At 44.0% G+C, this 20,270-nt stretch overlaps 1 protein-coding gene across 5 annotated transcripts in view; it reads left to right on the top strand.

Moving 5' to 3' along the window:
- The window catches only part of CRB1 (crumbs cell polarity complex component 1), a 1,156,197-nt gene that overhangs the window by 998,643 nt on the left and 137,284 nt on the right, over window positions 1-20,270 (top strand). For 4 of the 5 annotated variants that reach the window (XM_069641514.1, XM_069641517.1, XM_069641513.1 and 1 more), the window contains one exon: window positions 5,858-5,984. In XM_069641514.1, coding sequence (XP_069497615.1) covers window positions 5,858-5,984 — 127 coding nt within the window. Of the gene's footprint in view, window positions 1-5,857; window positions 5,985-15,631; window positions 16,096-20,270 lie in introns of those variants that run through there. The other variant, XM_069641518.1, reaches the window with a different exon arrangement.

The raw sequence follows: 20,270 nt of genomic DNA, 5'->3' as shown, positions 1-20,270 counted from the left end.
ATAGAAAAACTGGAAATTCAACCCCTATGTGCGAAGGTGCAAATATCTATCTATCATGCCATTAGCAAGGTGCAATATATCTATCTATCATGACATTAGCAAGGTGCAATATATCTATCTATCATGACATTAGCAAGGTGCAATATATCTATCTATCATGCCATTAGCAAGGTGCAATATATCTATCTATCATGACATTAGCAAGGTGCAATATATCTATCTATCATGACATTAGCAAGGTGCAATATATCTATCTATCATGCCATTAGCAAGGTGCAATATATCTATCTATCATGCCATTAGCAAGGTGCAATATATCTATCTATCATGACATTAGCAAGGTGCAATATATCTATCTATCATGACATTAGCAAGGTGCAAATATCTATCTATCATGACATTAGCAAGGTGCAATATATCTATCTATCATGACATTAGCAAGGTGCAATATATCTATCTATCATGACATTAGCAAGGTGCAATATATCTATCTATCATGACATTAGCAAGGTGCAAATATCTATCTATCATGACATTAGCAAGGTGCAATATATCTATCTATCATGACATTAGCAAGGTGCAAATATCTATCTATCATGACATTAGCAAGGTGCAATATATCTATCTATCATGACATTAGCAAGGTGCAATATATCTATCTATCATGCCATTAGCAAGGTGCAATATATCTATCTATCATGCCATTAGCAAGGTGCAATATATCTATCTATCATGACATTAGCAAGGTGCAATATATCTATCATGACATTAGCAAGGTGCAAATATCTATCTATCATGACATTAGCAAGGTGCAATATATCTATCTATCATGACATTAGCAAGGTGCAATATATCTATCTATCATGACATTAGCAAGGTGCAGTATATCTATCTATCATGACATTAGCAAGGTGCAAATATCTATCTATCATGACATTAGCAAGGTGCAATATATCTATCTATCATGACATTAGCAAGGTGCAAATATCTATCTATCATGACATTAGCAAGGTGCAATATATCTATCTATCATGACATTAGCAAGGTGCAATATATCTATCGTAACACTACCAGGTAGCAAGCAGTTTGCCGAAGACAGAAAGTAGGAGAGAAAACCAAGGCCATCCAGAAGCATGGCTGCCACTTCTATACCTTTAGATCACGTTGAATGTCTCCCGCTGAATCAATGCCATTCTCTTCTTAGAATCAGGAAAATAAGTGCTCTTCTTCGCCTTGAACTATTTGGGCTTTGACAAGTCATTCTCCCAGAGTCCTGACCTTTACCCTTCTCAGCACATCCCTGATCCCAATCTGTTCCTGTTTCTCCTTGATGCTCTGCCAAAGGGTCTTTCCTTCTCCCACTATGGGGCCAATACTTTTAGATCTGGGTTTTTGTTCTACCCTCCTGCTTTGGACCTAACTAGCTGTTTTGCTTTACAGACATGTCTAAAGAATTACATGGACTAAAAGTTCTTGGACTCAGCAAGGCAATAATGTACACTTAGACCATCAGTTAGGAAATAATTTGCTCTTTACAGGCCCTTTATTCACACTTCATAAGCATACATGAAACTATGGAATAAATGCAACTAGTTAGACATATACATGGAAAAGGACAAACACAAAAAGTATTAGGGTAGTTGCAGGACAAAGCTTCATCTCAGCCACGACAACACTACCCAGTCCGAAGGCAAGTAGGCAGAGGGATCACGCATCAACTAATGGGCTCTGGAGTGGAGCGTCCTCCCTCTCAGCGAGACTTCAACACCCGGCGTTCCAATTCTCTGTCACTTCATTGGGACCTTCTCCTTTTAAGGGGGTTGAATCCCTGCCCCTCATAGGTGCCAGACTGCCCCCGGCCGAAGGACAGACAGCAAGCATGGGAGGCAAGAGTGGAAAAATCCAGACAGTGGAAAAACCCAACTCGTCTCCCGCGCTCTCGTTCCCAGCACCCTTTATCAATGCACCTACACATCTCTGACTCCCCTCTCGGCTCGTCCTTGAGCGAACAATAGGCAAACTATCCTACAGAGTGAACTCGTCTACTTCGCGCTAAAATATTGCAACCATTGCAAAAATCATGTCTGCCTCCTGAGCTCGTAGAAACTTAGACTTTCATTGTGGTTTGGAAGTGAATATAAAAAATATCTGTGCACTGACACCATGTTATTTTTGCTTATTTGCTCACACACATTACAATAGCTTCCTCTTTCTTCCTGTGCTAGCTTTATACGAACTGCTGTTGTGTTCTGTCAAGCTCCTTCTGTTCTTCTCCTAAAACCTCCTCCTGATGTTTGCCCACCAACTTCTTTTCTTCTCCCACCACCTCCTCAGATATTCGCCAGCCTCATCCTTATTTTGTCTGTTTCCACCACTGTCTCCTAATGTAAAATGCAACAGTGAGACTCTATTCCATGTGCTCCTTAACTCCCAAGTCAATTTCTTAGGCCTATACCATGTCAGTTAGACGTATGTAAATGGATGATATTCCAAGCCTCTAATTAAACAATTCAACACACGAAGCGAAGTTTAACACTTTGTTTTATGATTGTCCAAACAATCGAAATGTCTCCCAATGTAGCCTGCAACCTCCTCTCCAGTTTCCTGTTATCATAACCTTCCAATTCGACCAACTTGCATCATCCCCCTGTTACACCTGTCTCCATTCACCCACGCCAAAGGCTGAGTCCTTGGGTTTTTATAAGGTGCACGCCCATCCACAGGGGTTGGGTTGGGTCCTGTGCAAGTGTCTCCCGCTGGATGAATACACCAGTGAAGTGTATCACTTTTGAACCTCGGTGGACAGACCAAGGCTTCTCAATCTCTATTGGTCTATTTCTCTGAGGTGTGTTGCGGTCCTTTGGTGTAGTTGTTTAAGGTAAGTATGTTAATCTTACCCTTAACTCTTGCTGCCTGAGCGTAAGTGACCAGCAATTCAGGGGAATAATTGCAGTATTCCTTTGTGAAATGGTTCCACGGAATACGTATTGCAGTGTGCACAATTGGGTCTTTCAGCTCTTCATGGACTCAAATTTGGGGAGGTACTGCGCATATTGTTTGACCAAAAATTGCTTACATTATTTTGCCTTTGTTAATTTGCTTGTCATTTACCAGCAAAATGTAGATGCATGGTTAGGGTAAGGCCATATTGGTGGGGGCGCTGTGGGGGGGGGGGGGTGAGGAGGGGGATAGTGAGGGAGCTGGGCAGTTTCTCCCCCATATTTTCTGTAAAGCAATTAGAAAAAAAAACGAGCGAAAAAGTGTAAACATACATCCTTTGGGGTTGTGTAGGAACTTTGACCCTGCCACTGATGTGTGATTGTGACCTCATCAGGCAAGGGGAGGGGAACAAATTATTTGCTATCCATGTTGAAGAGCTTCCCATGTCGGGATCCCTTAAATGACGGATGATAGTGTTGGTGTATGATTCCTGACTGCTTGTGTTACCAAAACGAGACAAACTGTGCAAAGAGCTGTTCTGTAGGCGTCAACCTATTTAGCGAAATAGCTTTCATGTCGGTCTTTAAAGGGACAGCCGCAATACACTGAGGCTTCACAGAGGGAGGGTCTGGTTGGCCCGGGAATAAACGAGCTGCTGGGAAGGGGTTGCTGGGTGCCCTTTTCGAGGTGAGAGTGTTTCTTGGAGGAGGCCTAAAGGATCAGAGCCATTGGGGGTTCTCCCTAACTGTCCCTTCTCACCTGGAGTGACCTAAGTGGGGGTGACTAGGGGATGCTCCCCATACCACCCCTGGCAATATCCTGCTCTAACGTGGGGTGGTCCCTTTCCCCATTGGTTGACCCAGTGGAATCGCCAGAATCAATCAAGGAATGTCACAATAGTCCTGCAGCCATAGGTCACCCTCCTGAGTCAAGATATGTTCTGTTCTCTTTGGGTCGCCTACACTATCTCCTAGAGCAACTCTATGGGATAAGTGATAAGTGATACACTCTACAGGGGAATTATCCCAAAATGCTTTTTTTAGCAATTCTAAATATTCGAGTGCATTTGCATTTATTTGATCGTTATATGTAAATATTAATACACCAATTACATGTTGTCAATCGATCTGTCATTTTTTAAAAGCAGCTTATGAAGAAAACATTAAAAAAAACTGGAAATAAAAAGTGGCATACATGTTTTCATACATTCAAAGAAAATTACAAAATGAATACAACAATTTGCATTCCAAAGTACATTTAATATGGAATTCTATGCATTTATTTAGTGAATATTGAGAATGGTTACAATATTGTTAGAACTTATTTTGGGATATTTTCTTTGAAGAGTGTGAAACCTATCCCATATAGTTGTTCCATGTGGTATTATTAGATCTTAGATATAGGGTATGAGGTCTGAGGTTAGTACATGAAGAAACAGGATTACATAAAGCCTATGGGGGGGCTGTGGATTTCCCATTATGCCACTGCCTCTGGTAGTGGGTGGGCATCCCTCGACCCCAGGTTCCTCACACCAGCAAAGGCTGTGTCAGGCCAGGTGACCACATCCCAGTGGGAAGCAGAAAATGTGCTTTTTGCTTAGGCTTGATTTCAGTTGTCATTCAGTTGCAAGAGAGGGAGGATGACTGGTGTGTAGATTGGCCCATCGTTCACCTCTGAGAAAGAAGGTGAAAATGACAACGAAATTCAGCAGACAACAAAAAATGACATGACATAAAAGAGCAATACATGTGAAATGTTGTGCCTGGTAAGAACAATAATTGTATGAATGCTAAACTTTTTGAAATACTAAAGCCTTTGATTAATCAAAAGTCTTAAAATCCAGAAAACCTGTATGCGAAACGTGAAATGCTTTCTGGGACAAAGATTAGATACTGGACATGTTCTATGTAACTGCAGTTCCCATTCACAGACAATGGGCCTCATTACGAGTCCGGCGGTAACGGGCAGCGCTACCGACGGACGGCGGGTTGCTGACGGACCCGTAACACTTTTCCGGCACCTGACTTCCCGGTGCCACCGGGACATTACAAGTCCCGGCAGATCGGGAAGTCAAGCACTGGAAAATGTTAGTCCCCATTCCCGTGGAGTCCCATAGAACTCCATGGGAGTGCGGAGACAGAAGCACCGGCATCGTTGAAAATGGTGCCGGTGCTTCCGTGACAAGTCTGCCTACCGAGACCGATGCACTCGGAAGGTCAGACCTGCCGGATGCAACCCCTCCTGCAGGCAGACTTGTAGTGTGGCGTTCCGGAAAAGATTCCCATTACGTTTCTACCAACACCCTTATTTGCGGAGCGCCACACCTGTAATGAGGCCCAATGCATTCTAATTTCAATAGGTCTGTTTACTTAATGATATTATTTCATTTATGGCATCATGACACGTTTTTCTGTGATAATAAGTGTTATCATTAATTAGTTTAGCAGTGCTCAATTTATCTACCCTGGAATGATAAAAAGTTGAGTGGGCCTTACTGGGATTCGAACATGTGAATGCAGTTTGCACGTAGATTTTTGAAACAGGTAAGTCGCAGATCTATCTAACCTGCTTGAAAAGTGTCATCTTGCTGGGGTTGCGCCATGTAGTGGGCAGTGTAATCGCAACATTGCTATAGGTAGATCAGTAGCACGACCAGCCTCCCGCCCCAATGCACCTTCGCACTGTTCTGGAAGGGTAATGCACTTGAGGTTGTTGGGTTGTTGTTTGCCATTTATTCTGAGACTGTAGGGATTGGCATTTGCTGTGGTGGTTTAGGCGCAGGTCCGCTTCTGAGACACAGCAAGTTGCTTTTGTGTCACAGCCCGTTCTTGCTTGGAACCAGCGACCTTCAGCCACCACTCAAAGTGCACTATTGAGTCTGTCTATGAAATATCTCTATATCTCTGGTGTTTTTCAGATGTGAAATTGACATTGATGAGTGTCAGTCTGATCCCTGCCTGAACGGTGGCCTCTGCCAGAACCTGCCCAACAGATTCCACTGCATCTGCGACGTCAACTTCGCCGGCGACCGCTGTGAGATAGATGTAAGCGACCTTTCCTTTTACGTGTCCATGTTGCTGTGGCAGAACCTTTTCCAGCTCCTGTCCTACCTCATCCTGCGGATGGATGACGAGCCGGAGGTAGAGTGGGGGGAGCAGGATGAATACTAGGTGTGCGTCCATCGAGCTCCCGCAGTGTGTACTACAATCTATGCACTAGGCTATGCCGTGACATGAAGAGCAGGGCCCACTGCAGTCCCTGTTCATCACTGCAGCTGTCACATGTCCTCCATCCGCATCAGTTCAATGCTTTAACATGTGGCATGATCAAAACTGAACTAACACACATTTAATACAACGAGGCACAATAATACTTGAATATGGTACAATTTACAGTGCAGTGGCAGGTTGCCAAGTAGCATAAAACCACTCTGTGAATAACATCCTGTCCAGTTCATTACTCTAACAATGGTAAATAAAAAATAAACAGGTTTATTTATTGCCTAGTTCACACATGCAGTCTTAAGAAAATATAGATGTGGCCCACACAGGTTGTGAGATATTGGACTTTGCTACACACCTGCCATTGTCATACTTTCTTCTCAACAAAATACAATCTAAGAGGGGCAATTCCTAAAACTGTGTCCGGTTTGCAGGTGCAAATGTGAGTGCAGGTAGACACAATGTATGCCTGTTGCTGATCTGAAGAGGGATGGCACAGCTCGTGCAGAAAGTCGTGTCCAGGGGCAAAGCACCATGGGAGGGAGAACTGGATACAAAACATAAAGTGCTATTAAGGGAAAGATTGCATTAGGAGACCAGAGGAAACACATTTTACATATACCATTAAATATGGAATAAGGAGCTCCATACCCACCAGTATGACCAGTAGTAGAGAGTTGCAGTCCTCCTCCTCCTCAGCCCTCGGGGAACATTCCACCCCCTCTGCTGCGATAACCTCCCTCCACCACTGCTCTTGACATCAGTAGGTTCCAGCCCTCTACCCACTGGTCTGCTGGAAGCCAAAGTACATATAAGTCTCTTAAACTTGATGCTTAGATATTCAGAGAGGGCCGGACCGAAAAGAGCATACACTCACAGTCTAGTCCTAACACACACAGCTGTTGTCTGGGAATCAGGGAATCGTCAAGTTTATCGAGATGGTTGCGCGATGTAGTGAGCACGGTGTGCACCTCGTATTGCGACCACATGTTAACCCTTAAAAATGGAGCCTCCTGATTATATGATATGATAGGTTATTTATAACACGCTTAATACCCAGAGGTTTCTAAGGGCGGAACCGTGTTGTCTTTCTTCCAAGGCGAGCACGTTGCCCCTAAGCTATCCTCCTGAGACTGTAGAATTGTATACATACAAATCATATGTCAATAGCAATGGAAGGGTTGTGCTTGCTTCTGAAGGGCTTCTATGTACTTAATTTTTTATTTAACAACCCATGCATCCCTAAGACCGTCAGAAACATATCCAGTGGCATGCTCAGCATTGCATGCTCAGATGAAGATATATGCTATAAGGTCTTCTTACCTAGAAGTTCTTCTTTCATTCTGAGGTACCTGGTGTCTGCATGTAACTGCACACTGGAGGACGAGGTTGGGGCTTCCCCTGAGCCCTCGGGGAACCAGCAGAGAGGAAAGCAGTCCATGTTCTAAACCGCAAACTGTATGCTAAGAAAGCATGCAAAAAAGGCCCATCATTATTATGACAATTATTAATACATAATTTCAAACACCATCAAGATATTCATAATTAGAAAAAACTCTCCAAGGAATTTTAGAGGTGAGATTAAAGGGAAATAATAATGTTCACAGTGCTCGAAAATGATATTTTCTTGAATGGTGGCTGAGGCAAAGGTCCAAAACTCATCTGGCTCCCTCAGCATCCTGCAGTCAGTGCTGCACATTCACTGAGACAATGGAGATAGACAACGTAAGGGGGGTGCAGGAAGACCTGCCCACGAGAAAGAGCCAAGCATACAATCAAAGAAAAGAAGTCTATTGCTAGGCCACTATCTCCAGAGCAGAAATAATGCTGGCTGCTGCTTCCAAATGGTTTCTGCTATCACTACGCCCACCCACTGCTTTTCCCAGTTCCAAAGTCTCAACGTCTTCCAATGAAAAGAATCAGTTGTTATTGTTAACTCAATTCAGCGTGGGTAAAGGCTAGCTGCCACCTCTTCACAGACAACATAGACCTGCATCTTTCTTCCTGGTTGATCCGGTCTCTGTGGAATTTACTCAGAACTTTCCAGGACCTTGGGCCTGACCAATTCACCATTAGACCCTGCCCTGGATCGTGTAGGGCTGTGCTCTATACTTTGGTATCTTCATTCAGGGACTCACACATGATATGATATGATAGGTTATTTATAACACGCTTAATACCCAGAGGTTTCTAACCGTGGACCTGGGGATCGAACCTGTGTTGCTTCATGTCGTCTTGCTTCCAAACCGAGCACGTTGCCCCTGAGCTATCCTCCCGAGACGTAAAGCTTTTTTATACAAAACACACATAGGAGCTCTACCCCTGCATTATCTAACCTCAAGAGGGCTCACAAGATAACAGAAAAATAACTTGAACATAATCACCAATATTTTTGTTAATTAAAATTTTTATTTACTTGCCTAAAAATCACTGATTTGACAATGACTACTTGTTTACTCCCGTAAAAAATCTCTTTCCTCCCATCTTGCAAAAGTAAGGACTAGATACTCCTATCTCAAAATCTCATTCGGACCCCACATCGATATGGACACATGTATGACTCAATTGACACATACATTGATTTGTTTGCTAAAATCGTGAAGAATTTGTGGTCAGTCAACTAAAGTTTGCTGCTGTCTTTCTCCCGTACCCTACTCTATAATCTAATACCTGCATGTGTGGGCAGCCTTTACAACCACGGTCAATGCTCTCCCATAATATGTCTTGTTGTTTTCTGTTGGACAGAACACAAAAGGTGAAATGTGGCATTCTTCCAAAAAAAGCTGAGCGGGCAGATCCTGCAGGAATCCTCAGTGTTTATTTCATTGTTTTCTTTCCCACCCTTTTTTAATCCTGGCAGATGTCCAATGTGGATGTGACAACCTTTCTAAGACAATGCACAATAACAGATAGCTGATCTGTTAACCTGCTACATTGAGCTGGCTGCTACTGATCCCTGGGAATGCATGGATTACTGTGCTTTGTCATTGGTCATAAGAAAGGGTCACTCAAGGTCAAGAAAGCCAAGAATATCTCCAACAGTCAAAGATCACTTAGAAGCCCCCCTTCGCCTGTGATTTTGGACAGTCTCTGCCCAGCTTCTTGAGGTTAATACACTTGGTTTCCTAATGCACAAAAACATTCCTCAGTCCCTTCCTTTTGGAGTAAAGGTCATCAATTATTTTATCAGAAGCATAAACTTAAGAGGTTTGAAGCCCCTGCTCACGGCAGACAGTGGGGGAACTGGCTGGAGCAGCTATGATCTCCAGACTTCATTGTGGGCATGTGCTTTGATCCCCGCTCCCTTCTTATATTCTTCTTGACAAACCAAATCCCATGCACATTGAAACACAACGCCCCATAGGGTCTATTATCTGATAAGGCGGCACCAGGTACCAAAAGCTAGGAACATATGATATTCATTCCAAGGGTGACCTGAAAATCAGGATTTCAATAGGACACAAAAGCTAGTACGATCACACACTATTGCCTACACCAACAGCAGGAGGATCAGACATGAGGAACCGCACTACCGTGAAAGGAAAGGATCTTCAATCGACAGCCTGGATGAATAGGAGTAACACCTGGTCAGGGCCAAGGTGCACCTCCTGCAAAGGACCTAATTAATCTATAGGCCAGGCTGAAAAGACAAACTCCTAACACCTATACAAGGCCAAAAACCAGAACACTGCCTCATAGCAGCATAGCCAAAAGAGACCTCCTCATAGAGGAACAACAACATCCTTGTTGCCAACCTTTTAAAACTTTATGGTTTTACCCATGCGTTCGTTCTTGTATTGCACTGATTATATTAACTAGTAAATCCTAAAAAAAAAGGGAAGCTTGTGGTTCTGGATTTATAATGGGAAAATCAACTGGACTGAATTCCAAGAAAAACAATGGCACTGGTTAAGGAGCTCCCACAGGACATGAGGACTGCCTGCATGTATGCAGGCAAATCCAGCACACGGTGATAGATAATCAGTATCTAGCGTGTCATGGCCATCGGAGTGCCGCGACCAAACTGTCCACTGTAAACATTGTGGACACATATACATGAAAAGAGGTGGACATGAAACGTGAAGTGAAAAAAGTAAAACAGAACATAAACAGATCGTTAAAGACATGGCCCTACAGCTGAGAATATTTTTTAAGCAAATATTGTTTTAACATTTCGAATTGTGCTGTTTCAAAATATGTACTATTAATGTTTTCAAATGCTCATAGAAAAACCATCAATAGGTATGCACCATGATCTAAATTTGTTTATCCTAATAAACTAAAAAGCCTGACACACAAGTCCATCAAAAGGCACCCCACTAGCATATAATCAGACAATACAATTGGGAATAAGAGTGTGAAAACACTTTGTTAACCCCCTGCTTTAGGTCTGACCAAGTCAAGCTTATGAACACGACCTATACAAAGAGAGTGGCACAACACTCTTCAGTGGGCTTGATTAAAGAGAGCACGATCTAAGTAAACGACAAATCCCTCACCAGAGGAAGCGTACACTAGTTATGCATCTCGGGTACCCACACAATGCAGCATATCTAGGGTGGGGCCAATTCACCAAGATAGCCCTACCTGGGAGAATCTCAGATGTGCACCTGCTACCTGATACGAAGCATTGAACTGGCGCCAATCTGGTGATGCCAGGAGCATCGCGGAAATGCCCGGGAGGCGCAAATCTTTGTGAATCCCGTTTGCACGTGGGCATCCCACAGAAACTCCAGGCGTCCGAGGTTGCTCCAGTTTTAGGCTTTGTGAATCGGGTGTAAGAGAGCAGGTGCCACTCTGAGGTGCTCATGGGCACCTCCTAATTTGCTCCAGTGACATTCTTTGTGAATCACGCCACGAGTCTGTGACTGGGCTCACGCAGAGTCCCAGTCCACCTGTACCATGGGCTACACACCCCGTTCCTCTGAGATGGGGCAGAGAGTTAAGACACAGCTACACTGCAATGTGTGGCAGACATCAGTGGGATGAGTCAAAAATGGGTGAGTTGCATCGATAAAGGAAGACATTACCTGCCACCCACTTTCCGCTGTTGATATTAGATGGATCAAATCCTCAGTTGAGGCTCACTGCAATAGTAGCCAATGCTTTTTAATGTTCTCTTTCCGCCCTAATTGCCCCCTCTCTCGCGCAGTGCCTTCACTAGTAAGGGGACCATATTCCCCTTTGGCTTGAACTAAATGGAGCCGATTACCCCCAAACTTGGCAACAGCTGAGTAAGTACCCGTATCTTTGGGCCATGGGATCAAAAAGGGAATAACCAGGTCATCACATGAGCTATTGATGCCTATGAAGCCGAAATATAGGTTTGGGTGATACTTAAAATAAAAAAATCCAGGCTATCTGGCACACAATATGCCATGCATGAGCCGTGCATGAGCTTTCATTTCGCCATCAGTTGTATTCTGAGTGTTGTAGTCCTCGTCTAGTTCATCTGACTAAGAAGCACTAAAGTAAAAGCAAAGGTACTAGTGCAGCAGGGTACGCCCAGGCTCGGAAACTTGACTATGCATTCAGTTTAGGATTAAGGGAGGAAGAACCTCGATTGAGGTGAATAATGACAACTGACTTAACCGGAAATTGAAAGGCGGTATACGGAGAAAACATGTGCCAAAAAATGCCAAGCTTGTAAGGATGCTGCTGCTGGACTCGGAGTTTCGGGTTGCACAGAGGAACACATTGGCATGCGACACCCCACAGCAGCACACTTTGAAGGGAATGGGTCCAGCCATTGCAAATGTCAAACTGCAATAAACACGAATACACGGCAGTATCGATGTCTATTTAAGGGAATGTGCAGCTCCCAGAAAGACCAGGCAACACAATCTCTGTGCCGGCGCTACAATAAGGCAGCTCTAGGTGGGTGCACAGGCGGCAGGCAGAATCAACGCGTGCCATGTTGGCCCTAAAAACATCAAACCTGGCCCCACTGAGAGAGGTTTTTATTTCATGTATATAGCACCCAAAACCAGAGGTATCACGGCGCATGTACAGAGTGAGCGAAGACGTATCTAGCCAGTGGGCCCAATTCATGGAATATTTGCCTGGTTCTAAGTGACTTTGCACTGCTGAAAAGTGACTTTGCACTGCCGACACAAACCCTGATTCATGCAGCTGTGCAAAGTGTATTTTTGCAGTGCAAAGTCCGGGCAAAGTCAGCGCATGGTCATTTTTGCAGTTCAAAATGACTTTTCCCGGAATTTGCATGGCAAAATGACACTTTGCAAATTTCCATGAATCAGGGTTTGTGTCGGGAGTGCAAAGTCACTTTTCAGTAGTGGAAAGTCACTTTGAACCGGGCACATATTCCATGAGTCGGGCCCAGTGTGTGTATCACACAGACATGCTATACATACGCATTGTGTACCCAGGTTAATTTTGAAGACGGGGTATGCAGGCTCATCTCTGATGTGTCCAGGGAGGGTGTTGCACAAGGCGGCTGCAGTGACACAGCAGCCCGTGGGACCTGCTCACTTAAGATTGCATCTGGGGCGTCAAAACGGCGTCCCTTTTTGGGCAGCAGTTATGCTCTCGTTGGTCGTGTTTGCTGCTTGCACTGTTTTTAATGACAGTGAGGTTAGGAACAAACACATGGCAAAGATGCCGGTCACTATTAAAGAATTGTTAACTTTTCTGCACAAAGGCAGTGTGCATAGCAGAATCCCTGCACTTGGAGTCCTTTGTTCCATTAAAAAAAGCAAAGGGTCACCAGGGCATAGCAATGTAATACATATCCCTGTGTTCTTTGGACAACCAACCCCCCCCCCCCAAACTCCCCCAGATCAGATTTATAAACTTAATCCATTTGCAACAGGTGTGATTAAACGGCTGGTCCTTGACATTTTTAACCAGGGCAATTTAAGTCCCAATGCAGTTCCTATGCAAAGACGCATTGCACTAGTGCGCTCGTTCTGTTGCACAGGCCCACGTGTTCACCTAGATCAGGGGTCTCCAACCTTTACTTTAGCTAGAGCTACTTGTAGTGGAGGCCAACAGTGGAGAGCTACTAGCGGGCGATATCAGGGTGGGGATATTTATAAACCTCAGAATTTTTACCAATATTATTTTGGCTCCATTATTTCCCCTCTTTAAACAGATGGAATAACAAATCCCTTCACAAATATATTAAGAACTTCAAAAACCTCTTTGTTGAATTATTATTTATTAGTAGCTGTCTCAAAAAGACAGATATTTGTTGGACTTCCACACAAATATCCTGTAATTTATGTGCCCCTTCCTTTGCGTTTTATGCAGGCTTTCTCCATGCTAGGCACACTATTGTTTTCCAAATGTGCATTTCACACTTCCATAAAAAAAAAAAAGCAATTTCCAAATTGAAAAATGCTGCTTGCGTTCACGAGTTTTCTTTGAAATTTTTTTTGTCAGACACCACACATACTCCGTTATTTGCTGGTATGATAGCTCAGCGGGTTGAGCGCTCGCTGCTGCGATCTGAGCGTGATCTGCAGGTCGCTGGTTAAAGTCCCGGCAAGGCCAACTCATCCTTCTGAGGTCGATAAATGAGTACCAATTTCAGTTGGGTGATATTGCATGTAAATATGTGCTCTGTAAAGCGCTTTGGATTAAGGCGCTATATAAATAACACATCATTATCATTATTTGTGTGCCCCTCTGTGTTTTAGCACAAGTTATATTTATAAAGAATTTAAATTCTTGTCAAACTGGTTGATCACAAATAAATGCTTCTGTTATGCTGACAGCAGTTTTTAGAAAATTAAACTGTGGGTTCATGGGTGCCAACTTTTGATTTTCACTACAGGGGCAGAAATATCCCCACCTCAGCCCTGAATATAAGCAAGCAACCAGCCCAACCCATACCCTGGCCAAACACATTGTACAGCACTTTTTTTTTATAAGGCATTGCAAAAAGTCATACGATTAATAACCTGTAGTTTTGAATATATAACATCTCAGCATCGGTCTGTCAACCTGCTGAGCTACCCTGGTAGGCTTCTACTGTACAGCGTGTCTATGGATCGCTTAATGTACTAAAAGTGGGTGTACCTGTGTCATGGAAGTGATTTAAGGTGGAAATGTACAATGTGGAATTTGGAAAGAAGCCACATATAAGAAATTGCACCATTTTTTAAATATTATTTTGAACATTTCCAGGCGAGTGGCAGTGCTACTGTGATATTTACATTGCGTGGTCACAATGATCATGATCCTGCCCCAGCCCCTCCAACATCTCTGGCAAACAAGAGCAGCTTGCTTAAGCAAGACTGTCGTGGGGGCGCACAAGGCCAACTGTGGTACTACAGGCGGACTGCAGAAGCATAACGTGATACTGACACTTGTCAGTGGATTTCCAAGCAGCTCCATGTGGCACAGCAGCCAAGCTGCAAAACGCAGCATTAAATAATATAACTTAGGATAAATGTTTATTTTTCGGTATCTTCAGCGCGGACTGAAAAGGCTCAGGCGAGCTACTAGTCGCCAGCGATCACTGTTTGGCGACCTCTGACCTAGATTATTTGTTTTGAATTGCTGAAGACAGTCAGTCACAGTCACCACATCACTTCAATTTGCGTTTTGATTTCTTATCGAGTGCCCAGTCCTGTTAATGTGAAGGTTTTCCTCCACACCGTGGGTTTGCAGTTGCTGGCAAGTTCCAAATGCATGAACGATCTGGGGACGTCTAACTGCACATCAAGCACATAGTCATACAGTGCAATTTAAAGGACCACAGATGCAGGAGGGCTGGGGCAGGACGTGTAGAGAAAGAAGGATAGAATTGTAAGCTCTCGCCACTCTAAGAACATTGAATTAATTATTTGAATTTAGATGCCCAACTCCGCAGAATTTTGAGAAAGTGCCTAAGTGTTTCTGAATTTCTTCTGTAGGTTTTTAGGCCATGAGAGCAGACACTGAAAGAAAACCATTGCTATTTCATTGCATGTTTATTTCGTCACTGCTGAAAAGTATAACATGACCTCCAAAAATCAGTTTTTTTGTTTTTATTTCTTTGACCACCTATTTAAATGTGTGTACAGGCAACATGTAGGATGGCACTTTTAGACAGGAAGAGGCAATACTGTTTATTAAAGTGCTGCCTTGGTATGAACTTTTCATGATTTTGTGAAGGGAGATTTGGCATTCATTTAGAAATTCATTTTCGCATATTGTGAAGGTGTTCCCTTGTTGTGTATGTCCACCTTTTTAAAAACACGTGACACTGTATGTATTTGTCTGTGATGAATTTAACTCAGAGTTCATGTCATGAGAATGTCTGTCGGCACTAGCAATGCCAGGATTTCTTACTGGTAATCTTCATTGCTCGGAATCCTACTCTTCCTCGTCCCCGTCCTATTTCGAATTCAAGGACTGAGGCGAGGGGCTTTAGGGGTCTCCTGCCATTCAGGGTCTCCTTTTATCACAGATATTTGGCCTGAACAAATGGCAGTCACCCTTCTCCTTTTCCTCGTTTGCAGGCGCGCATTGTAAGTTGGGTTTAACTCCTGGAGCATCGTGGATGCAGTATTGAGATTCTGTGCCATGATATGGAGAACAGTCAGCGGGAACATTTGCCATATCCAGGAAATGTATTATCTTTCCACAAAAGCATGTTGATGAAAGACATTTAGATTGGGATGTGTGTCTTTGAGTGTGTTTGTGGGTGTGTCCACACACTAGCTCACATTCAAATAAATAATATGCATAGACATATTTAATGTAAAATAACAAACATCTATTGTTCCCCTCTTTTTCATTGTGCTGCATTCTTTGCGTGGAGTTGCTTTTGTCTTTCATTCTCATTTCTTGTTGCCATTACGCAGCCATCAACCTTTCTTTAAAAAATACCTTTTATCCTGTCTGTTCCTACATTGCTGTATTCTCTGGAGCGTTGCATTCGTTTATATGTTCATTATTCATGCATTAAACTCTAATCACTTGTCGTTGTCTCTTTGTGTCTGCTTTAATTGTCCTGGCGTGTTTTAAGTTTCCCATTCATGATTCACTGTTTCCATTAAACTGCCTCACCCTCCCGCTGCTGCCTCCTGATCCATGCGCAGGTGTGCAGGAGAATTGTGTGTGATAACTCTCCAATCAATCCGTCTCTTCTGAGGCAGTGTTTAATGTTAAGACCAAAGAAAGTCCCTCATCTCACCGGATACTCAGAGGGGCAAGCAGCTGGCGGCAGTGCAGCAACTGTTGTTATGTTTCCCTCTTCCACGCATGATACCAGGGGTGGACTGGCAACCAAAAGAAGAAATAATTTTCAAAGTAGCCCTATATTACACATTTTCAGCAAGCCCAACCCTTTTCCTATGGGAACATTTGGAAATACCACACAAAAGAGGCCCACTGGGAAATCCCCAGAGTTCCCTATAGGCCATTCCACCCCTGCATGATACACTGATGGCCTCTGCCCACCAAATTAAAACTGGAACAGAGCTTATCACAGGAAGCTGGTCTACCCATAGTATGTTCATCTGTAATTTCCACATGATATGATATGAATGGTTATTTATAACGTACTTAATACCCAGAGGTTTCTAAGCACGGACAAAGGGATCAAACCAGTGCTGCTACGCGTCAACCTGCTTCCAAGGCGAGCACTTTGCCCCTGAGCTATCCTCCCGAGTCATGAAATGGCCCAACAGGGATCCCACTTACTTAAACAGACATAAAGCATATTCACAGAATTGGTTCCGGATTACGGAAAATCATAGAGCGCAAATAGCTTTTTGCACGTGCGTATATTACGTGTGCACTACGTATGCATCCCAAAAATACGCACACCATGATTTTTGGTAATCCGGCCACAGGCTCATGAATCTGCAGTGTTCAGCATCATTATATGATAGCTAGGAGGCATCTCTTTCTGATGAATCCGGACCGTTGGAGGGCAATCCACCGTCAGGTCACCGCAGCAACAGGCTGGGCTGTGGAATCCACCAATCTAAAGGGTTGGTGGGTGTGGGCGACCCGGGCCTCCATTCCACTCATGCACCCTCAACACACCTTCGCCTCACACCTTGCACCAGTGGCGTTTGCAATGTAAGAATACCTTAAAGCGCATCCAAATAAGAGCTGAGTTAATGAGTCTGGAAACAAACTTTCTTAAGTCGCTAAACCCTTTGCAGACATATCATGCCCCCAAAGAAAGCTCCTGAAGCCTTTGCCTTGGTTTTCCACTCAGGTCGCTCCACCTCCTGTGTGCCTACTGGTTCCTTGGCCTTGACATCACCCAGTCAACCAATGACAAAACTGGAGCTCAAAGTGTTGAGCAAATGTTGAAAGAACATTACCAATGCAGAGCCCCGGCCATCACCCTCCAGTAAATTGATCATTGGATGGTTATGCTGATTTCTGAATGCTCCAGCTGAGGCAAGACAACAAAGACAACATTGTGTAGCTACTGTCAGAACTAAGCACAGGTGCAAAATCACAACATGCATATTGATCCCAATCCCGCCTGTCCCTATATCGCCATACCATAATAAATTCATATGCGTGTTTATGGCTGAAACAGTCTTGCACCTAAGAACACATGTAAAAACAGTGCCTGGAGTCTCTATGAACCAGCTCAGTGCTTCTCAGTATATCCTGCCCTTTCCAGGATGAAAACATGACTTATTTATTTTGTAGACAGATGTTCGCAACAGTTGCGCAATAACCTTCTGACCGGGTTCCATTAAGGTTTTTCCTGAAAGTGGGATTGGGCTCGAAGTACTGAATGCAAACAGAATTATCTATTGGCATCAAATCAGCATTGCAGATATGAGATTCCAAAGATGTAACTTCAATGTGAACGAGCGCTGTCTGTAAAATTGAAAATGTGGACAAATAATCCTATTACGAAGATCAGGACTCCGTCTCTAGAAAAAGAATGATGCATGTGTCCTTCTAATTCGTTCCTTTCCCCACTCTACAGAAATGAATTCTTCTTTTTGTCAAATTCTTCCTGATGTTGTGCTTTTTTCAATTGCAATTAGCAGATATCGTTCTTCATCATTTCATCTTATTCTCCCACAGTTCTAACACCTTTACACTCAATTAGCAGCCGGGGCGGGGGAGCAACCAATCAGGTTCCTTCGATTGCAGGCTGAATCTGCCGATCCAAGCCTACATTCCATGGAACCTGATGGCTGCTTCCCCAGCCGTGCCCCGCCATCTTGCCTCCCACCCACCCTTTCCTTTAAAATGTTCCATCCTTCCCACCCCCAGCACCTCATTTCTTCAGCAGCCCCGCCTTCCTGATCCATGGCGGCCATCTTAAAACCTTATTTTAATTCAATGAACGGGACGCTGCGATCCAATGCTTTTAGCACCCCAGGTTTCCGGATTGGAAACCAGGGGTGTTTATAGCAAAACCCACCTGTTCCACAGGCTGGAATGGGTGGTAAAGGCACTGGGGACCCTTGTCAAAGGCCCTCACGTAATCTTTTTAAATGGATGGTGAAGATGGCCCAATCCCTACCGGAGTAATTTTAACATAGAAAGCTCCATTAAGTGATATTATATATGTGTAAATAAAAGTTATGATTTACAAAATGCTGTCGAGGAGGATTGCCGGTAGACCAACAAACCTGGTGGGTAAGGAAGATGGTGGCACTACACGTACTGGTGAGTACAGCCTGCCAAGACCGTTCCTGCAAAAGCTCAGTTGTGTTGTAGTTGGATCGTGAGGGTTAGGTACAAAAGGGAGGAAAGAAAACAACTGGGATTAAGCTTGTTCATATGTTGCCTTGCATATGTTCTCAGCACCACTGGCACACTCACACAACAGCAGATGCAGTGTTATTCCCAAAATACGTCTCACCCTATATACTATGTCTGCTGCCTAAACTAACTTGCTCACTGAACCCTTTTCTAAACTGCCAAGATCAGGAGAAGAGCATCATTGTGTAAGCAGAATGTCCATCTTACAGTAGTGCAGTTGGCTCCTATTGTTAATGGCTTGTCGACAGCTATGTGCAGTTCACAGTACTCTATTGCTCTGTCGGTCTTCCATTGCCTAACCATCAGTCCACTTACTGCTGGGTCAGTTATACCACTGACTCTCCAACATATGTCCTGAACACGCCTGACAGAGTGAAGAAGAGAACTGTTTAGTTAAAAATTTCCTAATTTGTTCCACATGAATACAATGTTATCCACCCCCAGTCCTAGTGCTGTTACATAAAGTGACAATTATGGCATTTTCATGCCACCAGCAATTAAAGCCCTTATCAGCATTCACGTTGTTTTTGCTTTTTTTTATGCTGCGGGTAAAACCATGCTCCCACTTACCTTGTCTCCCTACGCCATCTGAATTGCTGCTCTCTACATGAAAACTCCAGAAATCAAACCTACACCTAATAAGGAATTCCAGGTGGTGTATTGCACCCTGTTATCGCTTAGACCCATCCTTTAATAGACCTGGCACCTCCTGTTGCAGTTATGGGACCACCCGCATGAACTGCAGGCTACAGTATTCAAGTGGTTGCATGTGTCCAATGGTGGCAGCTCTGCCTGCAATGCATGCTGTGTTGTCTGATGTCACCTTGCCTGGGTGCTAGCCCCGGCAAAGTAAACAGAGGCGTGTGTGAAGCTTTGTGCTCAGCTAAATTACTTCCAGGCCGAGCGCGCTTCACTCTGTACTTATATTCTGGTTTGATGTGCTTTGTTCTAGCTTGCCTCCTGTCCAGGATACTGGCCACTGCTTGCTGTTCTGAAAACATCACGCTATGCTGTGCACTGACTTGCTTCCCTCCCCTGACATTGCGCGATGCTTGCTGATGTCAAGTGATCACGGTGTTCTGACTACTGACTTGCCGCAGGCCAAAGGCTTTTGCCTGTATCCTACTATTCTCAGGCCTTTTCCCCATTGGTCTGACCTTCCTATGTCCCACCATGAAGTGCCTCATTTTCACCCCACACATTGGCCCTTACAGCCCATCCTCTGATGCCTGTCCATGGACCCCTACCTGCCTCCCACCTCATTTTGCATTCTGGTGGGTTCACTTGTGGTGTAGTTGTCCTGGTCTTGTACTATCCTATCTTGGCAATCCCCCACCCTTGCTCCTTCTTCCTCTGCCTTCCTGCTGGAACTGTCCGTGGGCTCCTGCTTCCTGCACATGCCCC

The sequence above is a fragment of the Ambystoma mexicanum genome, chromosome 1q (genome assembly GCF_040938575.1).
Source record: "Ambystoma mexicanum isolate Mex_15411 chromosome 1q, UKY_AmexF1_1, whole genome shotgun sequence".
NCBI lineage: Eukaryota > Metazoa > Chordata > Amphibia > Caudata > Ambystomatidae > Ambystoma > Ambystoma mexicanum.
This window is presented reverse-complemented; position numbering and strand designations above follow the sequence as displayed.